Below are 18165 nucleotides of genomic sequence, written 5' to 3'. Positions count from 1 at the left end.
GTCACTTTTCACGAACTGCTCCCAAAGGTCGTGGTGTGACCTTCACTGTCGTGCTGATCCACCGAGATTAGGTTTCTCATCAACTTCGGCGCATGTATGACTTTTTTTATCTTCCAGACTTGTCTGTTTTCCATCTTCAGCCTAACGTCGCCGACACTAACAACATCTAAAGGCTCTCCATAAGCCAGGTAACCTTTTTGTGGTCTCACGACATAGGTTTCCATGATGTCACTATGGGGAGTGGTGTGGAAGGACGTTCCTGAGTCGAGTACCCAATAGTCGATCGAGCTGTCCACCGTTAGCAGCAACGCATCTTCTAAGTCTTCAGTGATAGCATGGGCACCGCTTTTCTCCTCCTCCGCTGGCGCTTTGCAGTACTTCCTGATGTAGCCCGTCTTTTCACAACTTCAGTATTCAAAGGGTCATCCGAACCTGGATTGGCTTGTCCCATTCTGCGACTTCGATCTTCCATTGTTTTGATTATGGTTAATGTCGTGGTTTCGATCTGCCCATGTTCTCCACGTTTAAAGCCGAGCTCGATGCGACCTCACCATAATCTATTCTTCGTACCTCTTCAGCAAGGATGCCGTCTCTCACGTCATTGAATTTCAGCTTGGCACTCCCAACCGAATTGTTCACTGCCTCCATCATAGGCTCCCAGTTATTCGGTAGGGATGCAAGCAGAATTAGGGCTTGCACTTCGTCGTCAAATTCGATTGCAACCGATGACAATTGGTTAACAATCGTATTGAAATCATTCATGTGCGTCGCAACTCCAGCTCTTTTACCCATCTTCAAATGAAATGGCTTTTTCATGAGATATACCTTATTGTTCGTCGAAGGTTTCTCATATATGTCGGACAAAACCTTCATCATCCACGCGGTGGTCTTCTCATTTTCCACGTTGTGAGCGATGTTATTTGGCAGCGTCAGTCGAATGACTCTCAGAACCTGTCTGTCGAGAAGATTCCATATTCTGCTTCCTCCATTTTCTCTGGCATCGTGCTCATCGGTTGGTGAAGTTTTCTACCGTATAGGTAGTCCTTGATCTGCATCATCCAGAACACGTAGTCTATTCCGTCAAATTTTTCAATCCTATGCGCTCCGCTTTCTTCGTCTCTCATCGTTTCCAGAATCGCAACTCAACATGTTGCTCTGATACGTACTAGTTGCTAGAATTTGATCTCCAAATCCGACCTAAAATATAAAAAAATGAATCACACAAAAACGCGAAAAATAATAGCACACACAGATTTATGGCAATTCACTCTCAATGCGAAAGCAACATCTACTTTTCCGCTACAGATTCTCACTAAACCCAAAATCGGGAGAAAAAGTGTTTAAAATTCTCTTGCGCTCTACATAGACAATCGGCGCATAGGGTATTTACAAAAAAACGCTAGGGCTAACAAATAGGCTTGAAATTTCCAAAATACCCTCAACTAATAACACTTACTATGTGATTTTCGCCCAGAGGCTTTGCCCCTTACGACCCCCGAGAAAAGGGGATAACCACCCTTATTTCCAAACTCCACATCGACCTGAGCGCAGGTCGATTCGCGAATCATCGTCGATCTTCAGTCGTCATGCCGATTGATTAGGCTCCACACCTCAACATGTGTCATGCCATGTATACATATGCAAACGTTATCCAATATTCTTATTATGATCTTCAATGACTAATTTACAAGTAAAAACTCTGTATATTATTTAGCGAAATAAAGAACTATATACATATATGCGTGTGTTTTTTATATATACATGCAATACATACATGCAAGGGGACGAAGCCATAAATCTTAACTATGGGAGGCTAATATGCGAAAAATAAAATTGAGGGGGGATTGATTTGTAAATTTTTAGAAAAAACATTTGGCAAGAAGTGCAAAAAAAAAAAATTTGAGAGGGGTTTATAGTTCCCCCGGTTCATTACTGGCTTCGTGCCTGCATACAGGTACAGATGGAGTCCACGGTTCTTTAGTGGAGAGTGGTGATGAAGAAAAGAAGAGGACTTAAGGAGTAGTAGATCTAACATTTGCAATTGGAAAGATATAGTCATTAGTACTTGTTTCTACGAGAAGAACTTGTTTTATACTCTTCGCCTTCACAATGAAGCACTTTATTATGAAACTCAAGGATCGCGTTATTCAATCTCTGTAATAAGATAGGAACATATAACACATCGTTCAGCTAGGCTAAGAAACGGAATAGGAAATGTGGCTTTGCCGATGTTAGCGATAAAAAAAATGGAATAGAAAAAAATACATATCACAAATATCACACAAGCACAAAATTAACTTCCGGTGCAAATAATGATGAACATCAATGGCACCAAGAACATAAACAAAGAAATACAAAGATAAAGCATATTGATAATTCTGGATTTAGATTAAAGTCGAATCATATTCCCAGTCAAGGCGTGAGACCCTATATGTTAATCCACTATCAAAATCGGCAAAAACTCCGGCGAAGAGGTTTCCTCGTTTACAACAATGACTTCCGAACAATCTTTGGAGCAAGAATGTCAATCTCTCTCTAGCTCACAATCACTCTTAGCACTTTCGTTTGTTTTCTTTGATTCTCAACTTGATACAAGAGACTTAGTCGAATTACAATGGCTCTAGGCCCTTATATACAAACTAACTTTCACTGGCTTTGACCACTCTCAAGTTGTGTTGACTTCGCTTATAGGCCCATTCACTGATGATGTGGCTCAATGGCTAGGCATACAAGTTCACCACTAATAGTAATAATATGGAATTGATTACCATGCCGATCATGACCTGACATAGTATGTGACAACGAATTCACCTCCACGGCCCCATTTTTATTCTCGTTATTGTTGTTGATGTTGATGATGATGTTTGCACCGTTTCGCAAAGGAATAAGAGGCTTATAAAAATCCATCCACTTCCTCTGCTTGAGAACTATTTTTTTTTAACTGGAACTTTATCTTATATTTATCAGTAGTATGTAGCAAAAGTGACCTGGATCATTGAGCTTTCTTGTTGAGATGTTGCTCAAGCCTATTCTTGAAAGTCATGAGCTAGGTTAAGCCACCAAGCACATACATAACTTAATCTTCATTCTTGATATTACCAGCAATTGCGATCAAAATATAAGCACTATACTTTAATTTTATCACATATCGATTCATAAGCTTACCTCCCTTATTTTTTTGTCTGAAGTTGAAGACGAAGTTAAACACTCTTTGACTTCGACGTTTAGGAGAAACTCCGTTCAAGGGTAGACCAAATTTTGTGAGCGCATCAGAGCCGAACAATCTGAGACGTCGGGCGTTTAGTGATGGAATAGTATATCCATGACATAAGGAGTCCATTTTTCCACTAGCGAAGCGTGTATTTTGGATTTGGGGTAGTAGTTAAGATGGATTTGCATATACTTCAATGAGATATTCAAGGACTATTGCGTTGATCACATTCTCCAGCCAAATCTTCCAAATCACGTGATTTTTCTGATCGATTTTCACGTAGAGCAGTTGATTGAACTTTGACATCTCGAAATTCTAGCAAAGTTGATTTATTATTATGTACATGAAGTAAGTGATGAGTAACTCAGCAAAGTAGACAAACTGACAATTTACTTTGTAAAAAAAGTGATGGATTCCTTCTATCGATCTTTACATACAAATGATGTGGCTATATCCATACAATCTAAATGACGGCGGCAAATGTTGATTAATTTCTCTCTCTTTAATTAGTAGCTATATCATTTTAAGAGATTATTATAACTAAGCGACACTTGCGCCATTTGTTCAGGTAGAAAAATTTGAATTAATCGTGATTTGTTGCGACTAAAACATTTTGTGAGCGTTTGACACACCATCTAAATTGACTATTTTATCCGAACTGTTCTATTATAAACTATACATTCAAAATGGTCATTTGAACTGTCCATTTAAACTGTCATTCGGAACTACACAAGAAAAATAATTCAAATAGAAAATTGATAAACTAGCGTTCAGTTCTCACCATCTAAACAACAAATGATATAAGTGATGTAAAAATTAAAACTCATGTTATTGAGAAAAATTAATCGTAATAAATCGCTTAAAATTTACAAATTGCAAAATACCCAACTTTCTTAATTTTTTATTTTACCAAATTAGTACACGTTTCATAATCAATTATTCATTCTGATTTTGTCCTCCATACACGTTTTAAGTGCAAATTAAAAGCAATAAACAAAATTAATGACGTTTATTATAAATTAACTTAAATAAATTAGATTCAATAACAAATAAAAAGTGGATAATTTGTACTAATGACGTTTATTATTATTTTTTTTTTCTGTTTACATAAAGCAATGTGTGAAAGGGTATATTCGTACATTTTATGTAGTTAACTTTGGTTAATGAGTATTTTGCCAAATATTTCAAAAAGTTCGAGTATAAAGGTTTTGGTTATTTAGCTACACTACACTACTATTAATTAAAAAATTAAAATTATTATAATTAAAAATTTACAAAATCACTTAATTGATATATCTTATTTTACTATTTTATTAAAAAAATCACTAAATACGTATTAATAATATTATTTAAATTGTGAAAATATCGTCAATCGTTGGCTAATATGAAGTTAAGTATTTTGATTTAACTTATTATATGTGGTTTATAAATAAAAATTTATAATATTCTATTCATTTTTTAATACACTCAATTATGTTAAATGATCAAATATTATTTAAAACAAATAATTATTATTCTATATTATTTATAACTTATTTCTTATTATTATAACAATTTATGATATTTTATTTAGAAATTCGTTACTAACAAATCCATCTTAATCTTAACGTTTGAAATTTAGCCAATGTTTAGAAAGTTATGGGAAAATAGCCAAATGTATGAGGTGACAGTTTGGGTAATGAGTTAAAATTTCAAAAATATCCTTAAATCAATTTAGCAATTTTTTTTTTCTAGATTCGTCACTTTCTTTCTCATTTGGTTTTGACTTTGTCACTTTCTCTCTCCTACTTTTTTTCAAACATTTTTTTACATCCAAACTTCAAAAATCCATATCTATCTCATATGATCTTGAAATTGAGTGATTCCAAATCCTATAGATTTGTGACGCCGAGATCTTCAAAAATAGACCCATTGTGTTGGATGAAAAATAATTTTTAATACCATAGATGTATAGAAATCATGTTACTGCCTTAGATATGGAAATAACTGAAAATTTTCGGAAATCATATGGAAATAAATGAAAATTTATTGACTACTTCTTGAAAAATCATTACAAACACACGTAAACACGACACATTAAACATGATTTTTCATCAAACACAATGGATCTATTTTTAAAGATCTCGGCGCTATGAATCCATATGATTTGAAATCACTCAATTTCGAGTTCATACGAGATAGATATGGATTTTTGAAATTTTTATGAAGAAAAATGTAGGAAAGAAAGTGACAAATTCAAAATCAGGAGAGATAAAGTGATGACTTTAAAAAGCTAAGATCATAAAAGTAATTTTTATTAGCTATCACTTATGCCGCATAGATTGTTTGGCTATTTTTCCAAAAGTTTGTAAACGTTGGCTATTTCCAAAACATGAATATTTGTGTTGGCTATTAAACTACAGTGTCATTTTATTTAATAAAATAAATAAATAAAAGTAATTATAATTATAAAAATATAATTTAATTTAAAGCTCACATAATTTCAGTACACTTCTATTATTATTAATATGATTAAATACATAATCAAATAATATATTTAAGAAAATTTTAATACATAATAACTAATATATCTTAAATGGTGAACATTTTTAATGAGTTTAATTCACCTACTTAGTAGAATTAAAATAATGATCAAATTGTCATTCAAATACCTATTTAAATGAGTTAAAATTTTTATGATTTTGTTGCTCAAAAAAATACATAACATCATTTAATCTGTTAATTTAAATGATAATGACTCATTAATAAAGTGAGATTTTTAGAATATCAAGGGATGACCAGTTGTAACAAGACAGCAGGGGATGTTATGGATTTTGACCCAAGTAACCTGGATACTTTAAAATTTCCCATTTCATCTCAGGATTTTATGAAGGCCTAGCGTTTAAAGGCCCATAACATGACCACAAGCCCGAATTAAGAGCCCATGAAGATGATCGGCTTCTACAGAACTCTTGTCGGAATCATTAGAACTGCAAAAATACGGGAATACTCACTTCACAGTTCACTACTTCACTGACACACTCTCTCTCTCTCTCTCTCTCTGTCACTATGCAATCTCTACTCTTCCCGGCTGGGCGCACCGGTTTCTACTCGCCGACAGCTCTCTTTCCGTCGGCTCCGATCGTCCATCGCATATCTCCTCGAATCTCCCCCTTCTCCAATTCTCTCTTCAATCCCAAACCCCTTCAGTGTTCACCTCTGTCGTTTCTTTCTCCGCAGAGCCCAGCGTTGTCGTTTTCCGGCACGGTGGCTTATTCCGCTTCGACGTCCAATTCAGGCGCTTCATCAATCGACGACTCTGATAAGGCCAAGCTCGCTCAGGTTATGTTCACCTTTGCTGAATTTACTCTTTAATTCTCTGCATTGTGTTTTGCACAGCGCTCTCTTTCCCAGAGAAATGCCTCACGGAACGCCGATTGAATTTCTACGATTCTGAGTCTGAATTGCTTTGTAACATAGCTTGTTTAGGTTTAGATGATTACTTTGTGAATCAACGCAAACGATGATTTCTAACTCGTGATATGGAATTGTGATTAGAGAAATGTTTTGAATCTCGGAAAACTTCAGTAACCAGTTCGAAACTGGGACTAGTTAGTGTTATGGAAGGAATCGAATTTGATATTATGCTGAATGTTGGTTTTATTCAATGAAAATTGACTTGATTGGATGGTGTAGGTCGCAAAAAGGTTGCAGAGCACATCGAGGTATTTCAAGAGGTTGGGGAGCTTAGGGTTTTGGGGGCAACTTGTGTGCACCGTCGTGTCGGCCGTGATTCTTTCGTTCTCCGTTGTTGTGACCGGAAAAGTCACCTCGCCAACGACTTTCTACGCCACCGCCGGCGGGATCGTGGCTGCTTTCATTTCGGTTTTTTGGTCGTTTGGGTATATTCGGCTCTCGGAGAAACTTCGAAAGACTGCAAATGACCCTGCTAAGGTGCTTATTTTTCACAATGCAACTGTTATTATCTAAATGAATGAAGGGGAAATAGTTCAACTTGAATTGGATAGTTCATTTGTGGATTTCACAATCGTTGTTGCTTGCTTAGACCTTAAGATCTGTGTGAAAGGCATTTAGTGATGATAATACAGACACATTTGGAAGAAAAATAGCCGATGTGCTAGTGAAACAAACATGAACTTAATTTGGCACCATTATTATCTCAAAAGGCGAGCTCTATTTCCGCTGCCTCTGAGGATTCGCTAAAATGATAATAAACATGTTACATTTGGAAGAAAAATAGCCGATTCACTAGTGAAACAATTAGCAAGTAGGACTTAATTTAGCACCCTTCTTAATTTTAGGAAGGCTTTGTCTCTGATGATTCGCTAAAATTATTAGAAACTTTGGGACATAGAGAAGGAATTTTGTTTCTTTCTTTCTAGCCTTAAAACACTTTCCTTTCACACTTATCAGAGTTTAGAATGATTTCATATCTCTACTTTTTAGAATTGCTTGCATTAGCCAAATTATTGCTATCTTTTTGCACATCCAGGCCCCTCCGCGTGCCGATGTCGTGAAAAGTCTAAGAAACGGCATCGGATTGAATCTCCTAGGAATGGGGTCTGCAATTCTTGGATTGCAAGCCACAGTGGGATTATTAGTTGCGAAGGCGTTAACTTCCACGGCTAATCCATTTAACCAGGGGATTTCTCCGGGTTACAACCCGGTTCTCGCCCTGGATGTATTCTTGGTGCAGGTACTGTTTTTTTTTTTTTTTTGCCCGGTCCATGATTAAATTACCCCCGTATAAGCACACTTAATTACTGTCTTCATTCAAACTAGGCTAACGAGTTTCTGCTCTGCAGGCGTCAGCGAACACAATCCTCTCTCATTTCTTGGGTCTGGTTTTCTCGTTGGAACTGTTACGCTCGGTGACATTACCAGAAAGCAGCCCTATTCCCAAGTTTGCTTAATCTCGTGTAAATAAAGAGGGTTTTGTTAATCAAGTTGGAGAGGTGAACATGAATTCGATGTATCCGCGAATATTGTTTACTGAGTGGGATTTGGGGCGTTGATGTGACATTTGCGAAGTTGTATTGTTATGTTTTCTGATAGCAATCCCCGAAAAAGGTCCTTGCTTTCGGAGCACACACTTGGAATATGTCATGGCCTGGTGCTTTGGCTTAGCAGAGCTGAACTTGATGAAAATTGTTGAATCATTTTTTTTCTTTTTTAATCTTTCTGATGATTTCTAGAGGAACCACTTTACGTGCTCAAACACTGTTCTTTAACCAACCACATTTCGTTACAGATTCCATTAGTACAAGTTAATGGCCTGAATTCATGTAAGAGTAACAAGGCAAGGCCACATCAACCCGAGTAAAAAAATACCTAAAAATGATATGAAGTCCAAAATAGAAAGGAAAAAAAAAATGTGAAGGCCAATATTGTCAACCCTGGGACGATCACGCTTTTCGGTTTGCTTAGTACTACTGGTGTCTTCAGTCTTGTAGAAAAGGGACCAGAAATTACTCTCGTCTGTCCAAAAACCATCTCTAATTTCTAAGACTTTGCCTCTTCAGTACTATCCTGCAAAATAGAAACAAGTATAATCTGAGAAACAAACCAATTAACACGACCAAATTTCATGTTATCCAAATAGGACGTTCAGCAAAAACAAATGGTGTGCTTCGGCTTGAGTTTTTTCCAAAAATATTCTCAGCGATTTGAGTTTTGCACGAAATAGTTAAATCTTACAATGTGCCAAGAATGTCGGCTTTACAAAGTGTGTAATTGGAATTTTTTATGGGTAATAATAAGAGTTCAGTCTTAAACCATCTTACATCATGTAATTAGAGAAGTCAAAATTCTAGAAGAGACAACTACAACACATTGATAGCCAATTGTAGAAGTTACCACTGATTGAGATTTTCTAGTATTAACATAAAAGAAAAAGGATGATCAATAGTGTCACAAACATATAAAATGTTTGACAATATTAACCTCGAGTAAGCTATTTGGTATCCAAGGAATAGTGAATGCCTTGACAAAAGAGTTTCAGTTTGACCATAACTGTTTTATTACGCCTCTCTAGCTGATCGTGCATGCAAGGTTTTGCCACAAAAACAAAACCTCAAGTTTGCAGAAACTAAGAGCGCTATGATCCATGAAAATAAATCAACGAACAAGATGTAAAGACGAAGAGTTCTTATTCAGAGAGAGAATATTCACCTATTCCAACTTCTTCTCCTTATTTTGCGGCAATGGAAGCTTCTTTATAAGGTTTTCGTCGATTTTTCGGTACTGGGCCTGAATCACCTTATGTGTTACACAAAGCTTCTCATCGATATGCTCCTGGTACTTATCATACAACACTGGAACCGAAAGGCTAAGGATAACACCTGCATAATAAAAACTCAAGAACATGAAAAATTTCAGAATTGTGAAAATGAAGAGGCTTTGTGGACAGTTAAACCCTTACTCATATACACAAGTGTGAGAAAATTGAAGAAACTTCCTACACAAGAGGCCACCCACAAACCAGATCCGACCTGCAAATCCACACAAAAAAATCACTCAAGCGTTCAAATGGCTTGAGAAGAATCGGTCGTTAATCTGAAAGGGAAATATCTTCTTACCTGGAGAAAAAGCTTCACGTTTCGACCGATGGCAATGTCTTGTGCAACGGACAATATGCGATTAACCCAAACTCGCAGCACATCGGCCACCATAACAACCGATTCTTCCGAGATTTCGAGATCGGGAAGCGGAGGCAGTGGTCTGTAAAAACCCGATCCAGATACAGATATCATTTCTCAGTCAAACTGGAAAAACAAAATCTCGAGCTCAAAACCAAAATGAATGTCGACTTGATTATCATATATCTCTTGATGCATCTACTGATCACTATTATCGATGCGAATCAGATTCGATTTAATCTCTCTCTCTCTCTCTCTCTCTCTCTCTCTCTCTCTCTCTCTCTCTCTCTCTCTCTCCCTCACACACTGACGGGATATGCAGAATCGTAAAACTAAAAATATGAAATACCTGTTGAGAAGGGAAGCGGATTTGGCCCAGAAGAAGAGAATGACGACGAGAAGCAAGAGGACATTGGCGGCGAAAGAGAGGGGACTGTAACCAGCTCGCTCGAACAGGAACCACATCGCCGTCGATGAGATTAACGAAACAACGCAGACGCTCCATTTCTTCCACAAAAGTACATCGGCAACTGAAATCAAGGCGATGAGATTTGAGTTATGCACTTCGTTATTAACGATCGACTCACCAGGGAATCTCGTAATATTTGGAATTTGGATTTGAATTACAAAGCTACATGCATTTGCAATCGGAATCATCATTGACGAAGACATATGAATATCTGAAGTATGAATCAGGATAGACGGATGTGTGTATATGTACACACGCGGATAAACATGTTTGAGCGAGAAAAAAAAGTGAGAGTACCGCAGCCACCGCCGAGAGCTTGATGAACGGAAAAGCGGCGAGACGGTGGAGAATCGGCCATTGCGATTAGGGTTTGAACGGAGAGAGAACGGAATTTGTAAAGTCGGAGAGGACGACGAAAGATGAATGCGAAATATTCCCTATCGCGATTCAAAAAAGTTTCCAATTAGCTTCATTAAATTCTGGTATTTATTTGTCAACTCTATTTAAAAACTTGCGTTTCAAATAATATTTTCTTATGAATATGAAATATATAATTTAAGTAACAGGAAAGGAAAAAGAAAAAGAAAAAGAACTTAATAAAGTTGTGTACTTTTTATCTCTTAAAGTTCCTCATTTCTAAATATTCTTTGTTTCCTTCCTCCGAGTCCGAGTGCTGAGCATATTCATTTTCTGACATTTTTCGTTTTGAATACAATTAATGGATCGATATGTCACTGAACTACAAGGACCTTATTTGAATAAATCCATCTTCGTTACAATTACAACTAAATAACAGTTTACATAACCTATACTTGCTGTTGTTCACAACAAACTTTTAATCATTCTTATTGAACAAAATGTGGAGATCATGAGACTGCAAAATTATATTCGGACAAGTTATGATATGAAAAATTATCTAACATCAACAAAACTCTTTCACTTGAACTTGGCCTAATTCAAAAACTAGATCTTCTGTCGCTTTAATGAATTATCTGATCAGCATGACAAAGCAACCTAGAGACACCGAAAGGATATCCGCATAACTTCTTGTGTAACAAGAAATCGCAAGTTTATGTTACAAGCTCGGAATATAGGCACAGACTGTATTAAATTATCGGAACCCAATAGCACTAACTAGTTTATTTTGCTTCTTCATTTTCATTGTCGGATCCCAATTCCTCATCCGAAGATCCGTCTTTCTTGTTCCCTTGCTCTGAATCGGCACTTGGGACGCCCTTCTTCTCCCTTTTCCTCAGCTTCTTCTTTTGGCGTTTCAAGCGTTTCTTTGCTGTTCTCTCTTCGGAGGCTTTCAGCTTTTCCTCTCTCCGCATAGCGAACTCTGCGACTTCTTTCCTCCTTTTGTAGTCGATGTCCATTCGAGTCAGTCTGTCTTGCTCTTTTCGTCTCATCTGCCGATACTGTTACAATCATACACACACACACACAAACACTAAATGAAGATCATAGAGATACACCAATACCTTGTTTAACCTCAAATGATGAGTATCTTTCATGTAGCGAGATAAGAATCGCTAACAGTCTAGTAGATCATAAATGCAACTACTTCAAGGATATATAACACATGGCTTCACGTGACAATTCTATCTAAGAAAAGGAAGAGACTTTAGTGGGAAACTAAACCAACGGAATGACCTGTCACCTGTTAAATTTAGATAGGATGATTGATATGTTAAAAGTCTTCGTTTCGATCGACTGTTGGGAAATTACTTCCATAAGATCTGGGATGGACAGACTGTGAAGACTTTTTGTGATTAGATTTGTGAATAACAAACGGAATGATAAATGAAGATGCATTTGATGTTTTGAGGCTCTTTCTTTAAACTGTGACAGATCGGTGGCAATTCGAGAGGCCCTTGGCTCTCCTACTACAATCCTGTTCTAAATGTTCAATGTTTTCTCCTCTTATAATCCCCATATTTATAGCTAATATAACCCGTCAGATCTTATTGCAGACCTAAGAGTTGTAGGTCTAGCGATCGGGCCACCACGTCAGTAGTTTGAAAGTGTATAGTATTTTCTTATCAATGAACTCTTAAACTGAGATATGCCATTGACTTGATCTTACACCCAATCGCCATATTCCAGAGTTCTTACTTGAGAATAATAAATAACTATCAATCATGAATGCGAACAATTGACTACAAATTACAAAGTAGACGACACGACTCTATGGCCTGACATGCGTTCCCTCGGTGTATATCTTACCTTACCGTATAACATCATTCCAATCAACTCTTTCTTTGAAATATCAACACCCCAGAATTTGGCAAGTACAAAAACACAGGCTCCGATAGTTTGATGCAAATAGGAATGAAATTTAACTCTCCGAAATCATTTTAAGAATTTACCCAAACCTGCTATTGTCTAGCAAATATATCAAAGACCAAGCTACCTGAAGCCTCGTCTATTGATTCTAATCCTGTCAACTTCGACCTAGTTCTTGTTTCCCTTCTTACAACAATGACAAACTTTTGAGACCCTACAATCAATTAAACCGTCTTCTAAATTGAACTTTAAGCCATCATCACTCTCTTCCTACAATCGGACTAAACCCAGCGGCAGGCCATATAAAATTACAAGAATGCAAAAATAATCACTCATCATCCACGATTGAAACCCCAAATCAGAAATTCAGATTCCATCAGTGCATCGCCTATTTGCATCATCGACAACAAACAGTCTTTAACAGACGAAAATCGTTCCACAAAGCCCTAAGGCAGTGTGTCATGAGGGATAAGAATTCGGAACCTGGTGAAAATCGCCGGAGCCAGAACCGGCGGAGCTACCGGAGGTGTTGCTGACGCGTACGGGGACGTGCTCGAGGATTCGGCGGAGCTTGATCTCGAGATCTTCCTCTTCCTCCTTGAACACCGGAGGAGTGTATTCGACGAGCGCAGATGATCCGGAACTCGCCGGAGGCTTCGGAGGAAGGGCTAAAGTCCCCCTCTCCTCCGCCACAACCATCTGCAAGTCCCTATCTTTGGTCGACATTAGGGTTTCCGAAACCCTAACTTCTCTGTCAAGATAAATGTTTGGGTTGTTTGGGGGCTTGAGAAAAGTGCGAACGCGGTTGGGGTGGTGGTGAAAGAGGGCTACCAATTTAGCGCCACACAGAGAGGTATTCGAATAACAGTAGTCACCGATTGAGTTCTCAATTTGGCATTCTTGGGGAAATAGATAGTATATTATGTAACTTTTTTTAAAACAATTTTTCACGCGAGAACTAATAATTTTATCAATTTAACTTAACTTCACGCGAATTGATTCGAAAATAATGTAAAATGATCGACAAGAATAAACTAAAAATAAATAAAAGACAAAAAAAAATAATTCAAACGAGTTTAAACAAAGAGAAAAGCAGAGCCACGATTTCACTATGAACCGACTGTTGTCTCGTTCCTATGTTACCAATCTCACTCTTTCAAACATATTTACTATCATCTCTCAAGTGTTCTAACAAATTTAAGCAATTGATGGATTGGTATTCTCTCTGCATCTAATCCTATTAAAACAATTACACGCAGAAAGAACATGAATTTAAATGATTGTACTCTCACATAGAGTTTTCTACTAACTTAGGTCGATCATGATAATTATAGCAAAAACACGATAATTTATTTTTCTCGGATAAAAACAATCCTAAAAGAATAATTCAATGGTAGTTAATCAATGAAGTAACATTAAGTGTGGTTAATAATCAAGCAATCATATTCTAGAACAAGAAATAGACAAAAATAAGGGAATCATTCACACGTTAACATAAGCTCGAGCTATATCGCAACCCCAAAAAAATCTAACCGCTAAACGGATTCATAAACAAAACTAAACATAAAATAATCAAAAGCAAAAGAACAAACAATAAAACCAAAAACAAATTCATATTGAATAAAAACGAAGTTCAAAAATATTCTAAAGCGATAATAAATAAAAGAGAAGAAGAAAGAAGAATGAATGAATTCGGAGAAGAAAAACTCGCCGGGTTGTCAATTCCGCCGAAGAACACATTTTTCCTGTTTCAAAAGCTCTCCAAAACAACCAAACACTATAACAAAAACTACAATAAATGGAAAGATGTATTTTTTAGGTTACAATGATCCTTTAAATAAGTTTATGGAATATTGGCCATTCGATTAGACCTACAAGGTCAAAGACACTTAAAATCGGGTAATAAATTTTTTTATTCTGGGAGTCAACACGACGCGGTGAATAAAGGGTTTAAGCGCACTCTGTTTCAGCCATTTCGGCTCGGCGAGCTAGTTACTGGTGCATTAACTTGTCCAAAAATCGTCGTTTTTATTCCACTTTAACCTCCGATTTCTTCTAAATGGCTCCATGATATCCTGATGCTCAATTATGCACCAACAACTTGAAATTCACTATAAAAACATCAAATAACCGCAAATACACTTGAGAACTCGCTATATTCATGCTCGGAAACGATAAATTAGTATGTATAAAACGTACTTATCAAATGTCACTCGAACCCTCGAGGGTTGCTCTGTAACTTCTCTTGTTTAAAAATTGATAATAATAATAACTTTATTTCATTTTTAGGAATAGAATTTGTGTTATATTGTTTTGATTAATGTCTAGTTAAAGAGCAAAATAAGTCAAATTTGTATGGAAGTATAGGAACATGACTTACATAAAGTATATATCAAATTTAAACCATTATATCATTTGTATCTGACTTTATAATGTAGATAATTAGTAGGACATTTATAGTTCACGATAAGCTAAGACGTAGAGGAATAGCATATGCTTCTTTAATTGAGTGTGTCTGACTGGTGTGTGTTGTGCTAAAACTGTCATGATCGATCCTCAGATGAAATCCTCAACATCGATCTAATCTAATTTAAATAATGTTGGGGCGAATTATTGACATTGAATTGGTAATGATTTGAGATTGTGGCGGTTCATATTAAAAATAAGAAATGTTTATGAGCGATGTTATGCAATCGTTTTCACAACGTAGAAACGACATTCCGAGAGCAAAAAAACAACACCTTGAGAACAAAAATCATATATACATATATATGTAAGCATAATTAAACGATCCTAATCAGCCAAGATCTTAGAACTAGATGATTCTCACAGAACATTAGGGATTGAGAAAACCTACCTCGATCCATGACGAGAGCGACGGTGACGGCAGCGGATAATCACCGGAATTGGTTTCTCTCTCTTGACCTCTTTAGACTTTAGAGCTTTCTTTTGATGGTAGAGGAAAACTACGTTATAGGTTGAGAGAGGACCAATCCCTAGGGTTTCTCTTTATATAGACCCACCATCAGGGTACAATGGGAATTTACCTTCTATTAATTAACCAATAGGAATTATCTCATTATTATTAAACCAATAAGTAAATACACTTGGGCCACAATTCTTTCCCACTTACAAACCCCACGTAATGGGCTTTGAGAAATAATAGGTCCAACATTCTCCCACTTGGCCCATGTGTCATTGCATACCATGTAGCTTAAGAATAAAACATAAGTGCGCATAGTATAAGATAAATCCATCATAATATCGGTTACATCATAAAGTCATTATCAAGCGTGAGAACTAATAAGGATCATAGCGGTTGTACGTCAATTTATCGACATAGTCCCTTCTATGTATCACAATACTAGATTCACACTTAATAAGACACATAATAAGGTATTCATAATGGTCCGAGTCTTGATCATATAATGCATTCATGTACATACTAATCATAATAGAAAACAAGATTCATTACTTCATATCAAAAACAAAATAAACGAGCTCAAAGTGTCAATCACATAAAACATACATTACGTCAATGATGACATCCAAGGATCCCCATTCTTTCAACATGATCAGTAAATACCTTAGGGGGTAATCCTTTCGTTAATGGATCTGCAACCATAAGCTTTGTGCTAATGTGATTGATTGAAAAAAAAAATTTTGTTTCCGAATTTCTTCTTTAACGACAGAGTATTCCAATTCTATAAGCTTAGCACCTTTCGAATACTTGTCTTTCTTAGAAAAGAAGACTACTGCGGAATTATCACAATAAATTTTCAGCGGCTTGGCGATAATGTCGACAATTCCAAGTCCTGAAATAAAGTTCCGCAGCCATAAACCATAAGTCATAGCCTCAAAGCATACTACGAATTCAGCTTCAATAGTGGATGCAGCAATGACAAACTGCTTCACGCTTACATGAAATCACTAATTTGGTTAAAAGGAACATATAGCCAAAAGTGGACTTTCTGGAATCCACGCATCCGGCATAATATGAATCTGAATATCCTATCACCTCGGGGTGATCGGATCTTTTATAAGTGAGCATACGATCCTTCGTTCCTTGCAGATACCTCAGTACTTTCTTTGCAGCTTTCCAATGATCTATTCCTGGATTACTTTGATACCTGCCCAGCATTCCGACAGCAAAACTGATGTCTGGTCTGGTACAAGTCTGTGCGTACATCAAGCTTCCAACAGTAGACGCATAAGGGATTTGTTCCATTTGTTTACGTTCCAATTCATTTTTTTTGGACATTGATTGAGACTAAATTTATCTCCCTTCTGAATTGGAACAGCACCTGCAGAGCATTTGTCCATTTTGAATCTCTCAAGAACTTTATTAATGTATGCTTTCTGAGACAATCCCAACCATCCTTGTGATCTATCACGAGATATCTCTATTCCGATCACATAGGATGCCTCACCCATATCTTTCATTTCAAAGTTCTTAGAGAGAAACTCCTTGGTTTGACGTAATAAACCAAGATCATTAGTTGCAAGTAAGATGTCGTCAACATACAAAACCAAAATTATAAACTTACTCCCACTGATCTTCAGATATATACATCGGTCAACGATGTTTTCTTTAAATCCAAAAGATGTGACAGTATCGTTGAACTTGAGATACCATTGTCGGGAAGCTTGTTTAAGTCCGTATATTGACTTCTTCAATTTACATACCATATGTTCCTTTCCGTCAACCACAAAACCTTCAGGCTGATCCATGAACACTTCTTCATCTAAATTCCCATTCAGAAAGGCAGTTTTCACATCCATTTGATGGAGCTCTAAATCATAATGAGCTACCATAGCCATAACGATCTTTAAAGAGTCCTTTTTAGAGACAGGTGCAAAAGTCTCATTGTAATCAACACCATCTTTCTAAGTAAAACCTTTGGCAACGAGTCGAGCCTTGTGTCTTTCGATATTTCCATTTGAGTCGAGCTTGGTCTTGAAGAACCACTTGCACCCGACTCGTTTACAACCTTCAGGCAATTCAACAAGGTCCCAAACTTCGTTGTGATCCATTGATTTTAGCTCTTCTTTCATGGCGTCTAACCACTTAATAGAATTCTCACTTTCTATGGCTTGTGAAAACGAAACTGGATCATTATCAATTCCTAAGTCGTATTCCGACTCTTGTAGATAAACCACATAATCATCAGAAATAGCGGATCTTCGTTCTCTTACAGATCTTCTTAATGCGACTTCTTGTGGTTCATCTATGATAGGTTCATTTGGTACGACATCATTCAATGGTGCTTGGTCGTTTATTTGTTGTTCTTGCATATCATTATCATGGTCAACATGAACAGGAACAACAATTTGAGAAGAAGGTAGAGGCAAAGGTACTTGCACTCTAACTTCTTGGATTTCCACATTACGTGGTTCCAAACTCCCACTGAATTCACCATTTTCGATGAACCTAGCATTACCAGTTTCAACAATTCTCGTACTATGGTTAGGACAATAGAATCGATACCCTTTAGATTTTTCTGGATAATCAATGAAGAAACCACTGATTGTTCTTGAGTCCAGTTTCCTTTCATGTGGAT

General features: G+C 36.7%; 3 protein-coding genes across 3 annotated transcripts; 1 reads left to right on the top strand and 2 right to left on the bottom strand.

Annotated features, from left to right (window-relative positions):
• The first annotated feature begins 6189 nt into the window (after positions 1 to 6189).
• TIC21 (translocon at inner membrane of chloroplasts 21) lies at positions 6190 to 8387 on the top strand. Its single transcript, XM_089623917.1, has 4 exons — positions 6190 to 6532; positions 6887 to 7144; positions 7704 to 7907; positions 8017 to 8387. The coding sequence occupies exons 1-4, from the start codon at positions 6260 to 6262 to the stop codon at positions 8122 to 8124; spliced, it is 843 nt and encodes a 280-aa protein (XP_089480043.1). The 5' UTR covers positions 6190 to 6259; the 3' UTR covers positions 8125 to 8387.
• A 47-nt stretch (positions 8388 to 8434) lies between these two features.
• On the bottom strand, positions 8435 to 10778 carry LOC149389188 (reticulon-like protein B11). The gene is made up of 6 exons (XM_089623918.1): positions 10616 to 10778; positions 10199 to 10379; positions 9790 to 9931; positions 9633 to 9702; positions 9383 to 9552; positions 8435 to 8740 (listed from the first exon to the last, which is right to left on the bottom strand). The coding sequence occupies exons 1-5, from the start codon at positions 10674 to 10676 to the stop codon at positions 9383 to 9385; spliced, it is 624 nt and encodes a 207-aa protein (XP_089480044.1). The 5' UTR covers positions 10677 to 10778; the 3' UTR covers positions 8435 to 8740.
• Positions 10779 to 11352: 574 nt separating this feature from the next.
• Positions 11353 to 13504, bottom strand: LOC149389187 (PRKR-interacting protein). The gene is made up of 2 exons (XM_089621502.1): positions 13088 to 13504; positions 11353 to 11736 (listed from the first exon to the last, which is right to left on the bottom strand). The coding sequence occupies exons 1-2, from the start codon at positions 13328 to 13330 to the stop codon at positions 11458 to 11460; spliced, it is 522 nt and encodes a 173-aa protein (XP_089477628.1). The 5' UTR covers positions 13331 to 13504; the 3' UTR covers positions 11353 to 11457.
• Between the last annotated feature and the right edge of the window lie 4661 nt (positions 13505 to 18165).

This window comes from Urtica dioica, chromosome 8 (assembly GCF_054948205.1).
Source record: "Urtica dioica subsp. dioica isolate 48M chromosome 8, U.dioica_male_clone48M_v1_H2, whole genome shotgun sequence".
NCBI lineage: Eukaryota > Viridiplantae > Streptophyta > Magnoliopsida > Rosales > Urticaceae > Urtica > Urtica dioica.
Note: the sequence above shows the minus strand (reverse complement) of the source record. Positions and strands in the feature narration are given on the sequence as shown.

Bases quoted from the DNA above. Each gene is read 5' to 3' on its own strand.
- TIC21 (XM_089623917.1), top strand. From the start codon at position 6,260: ATGCAATCTCTACTCTTCCCGGCTGGGCGCACCGGTTTCTACTCGCCG. The intron at 6,533-6,886 runs GTTATGTTCACC...TGGATGGTGTAG, and splicing joins ATAAGGCCAAGCTCGCTCAG to GTCGCAAAAAGGTTGCAGAG. The intron at 7,908-8,016 runs GTACTGTTTTTT...TCTGCTCTGCAG, and splicing joins TGGATGTATTCTTGGTGCAG to GCGTCAGCGAACACAATCCT.
- LOC149389188 (XM_089623918.1), bottom strand. From the start codon at position 10,676: ATGGCCGATTCTCCACCGTCTCGCCGCTTTTCCGTTCATCAAGCTCTC. The intron at 9,932-10,198 runs GTATTTCATATT...GGGTTTTTACAG, and splicing joins TCCGCTTCCCTTCTCAACAG to ACCACTGCCTCCGCTTCCCG. The intron at 9,553-9,632 runs GTAAGGGTTTAA...TTTATTATGCAG, and splicing joins TCTCACACTTGTGTATATGA to GTGTTATCCTTAGCCTTTCG.
- LOC149389187 (XM_089621502.1), bottom strand. From the start codon at position 13,330: ATGTCGACCAAAGATAGGGACTTGCAGATGGTTGTGGCGGAGGAGAGG. The intron at 11,737-13,087 runs GTTCCGAATTCT...TGATTGTAACAG, and splicing joins GCTCCGGCGATTTTCACCAG to TATCGGCAGATGAGACGAAA.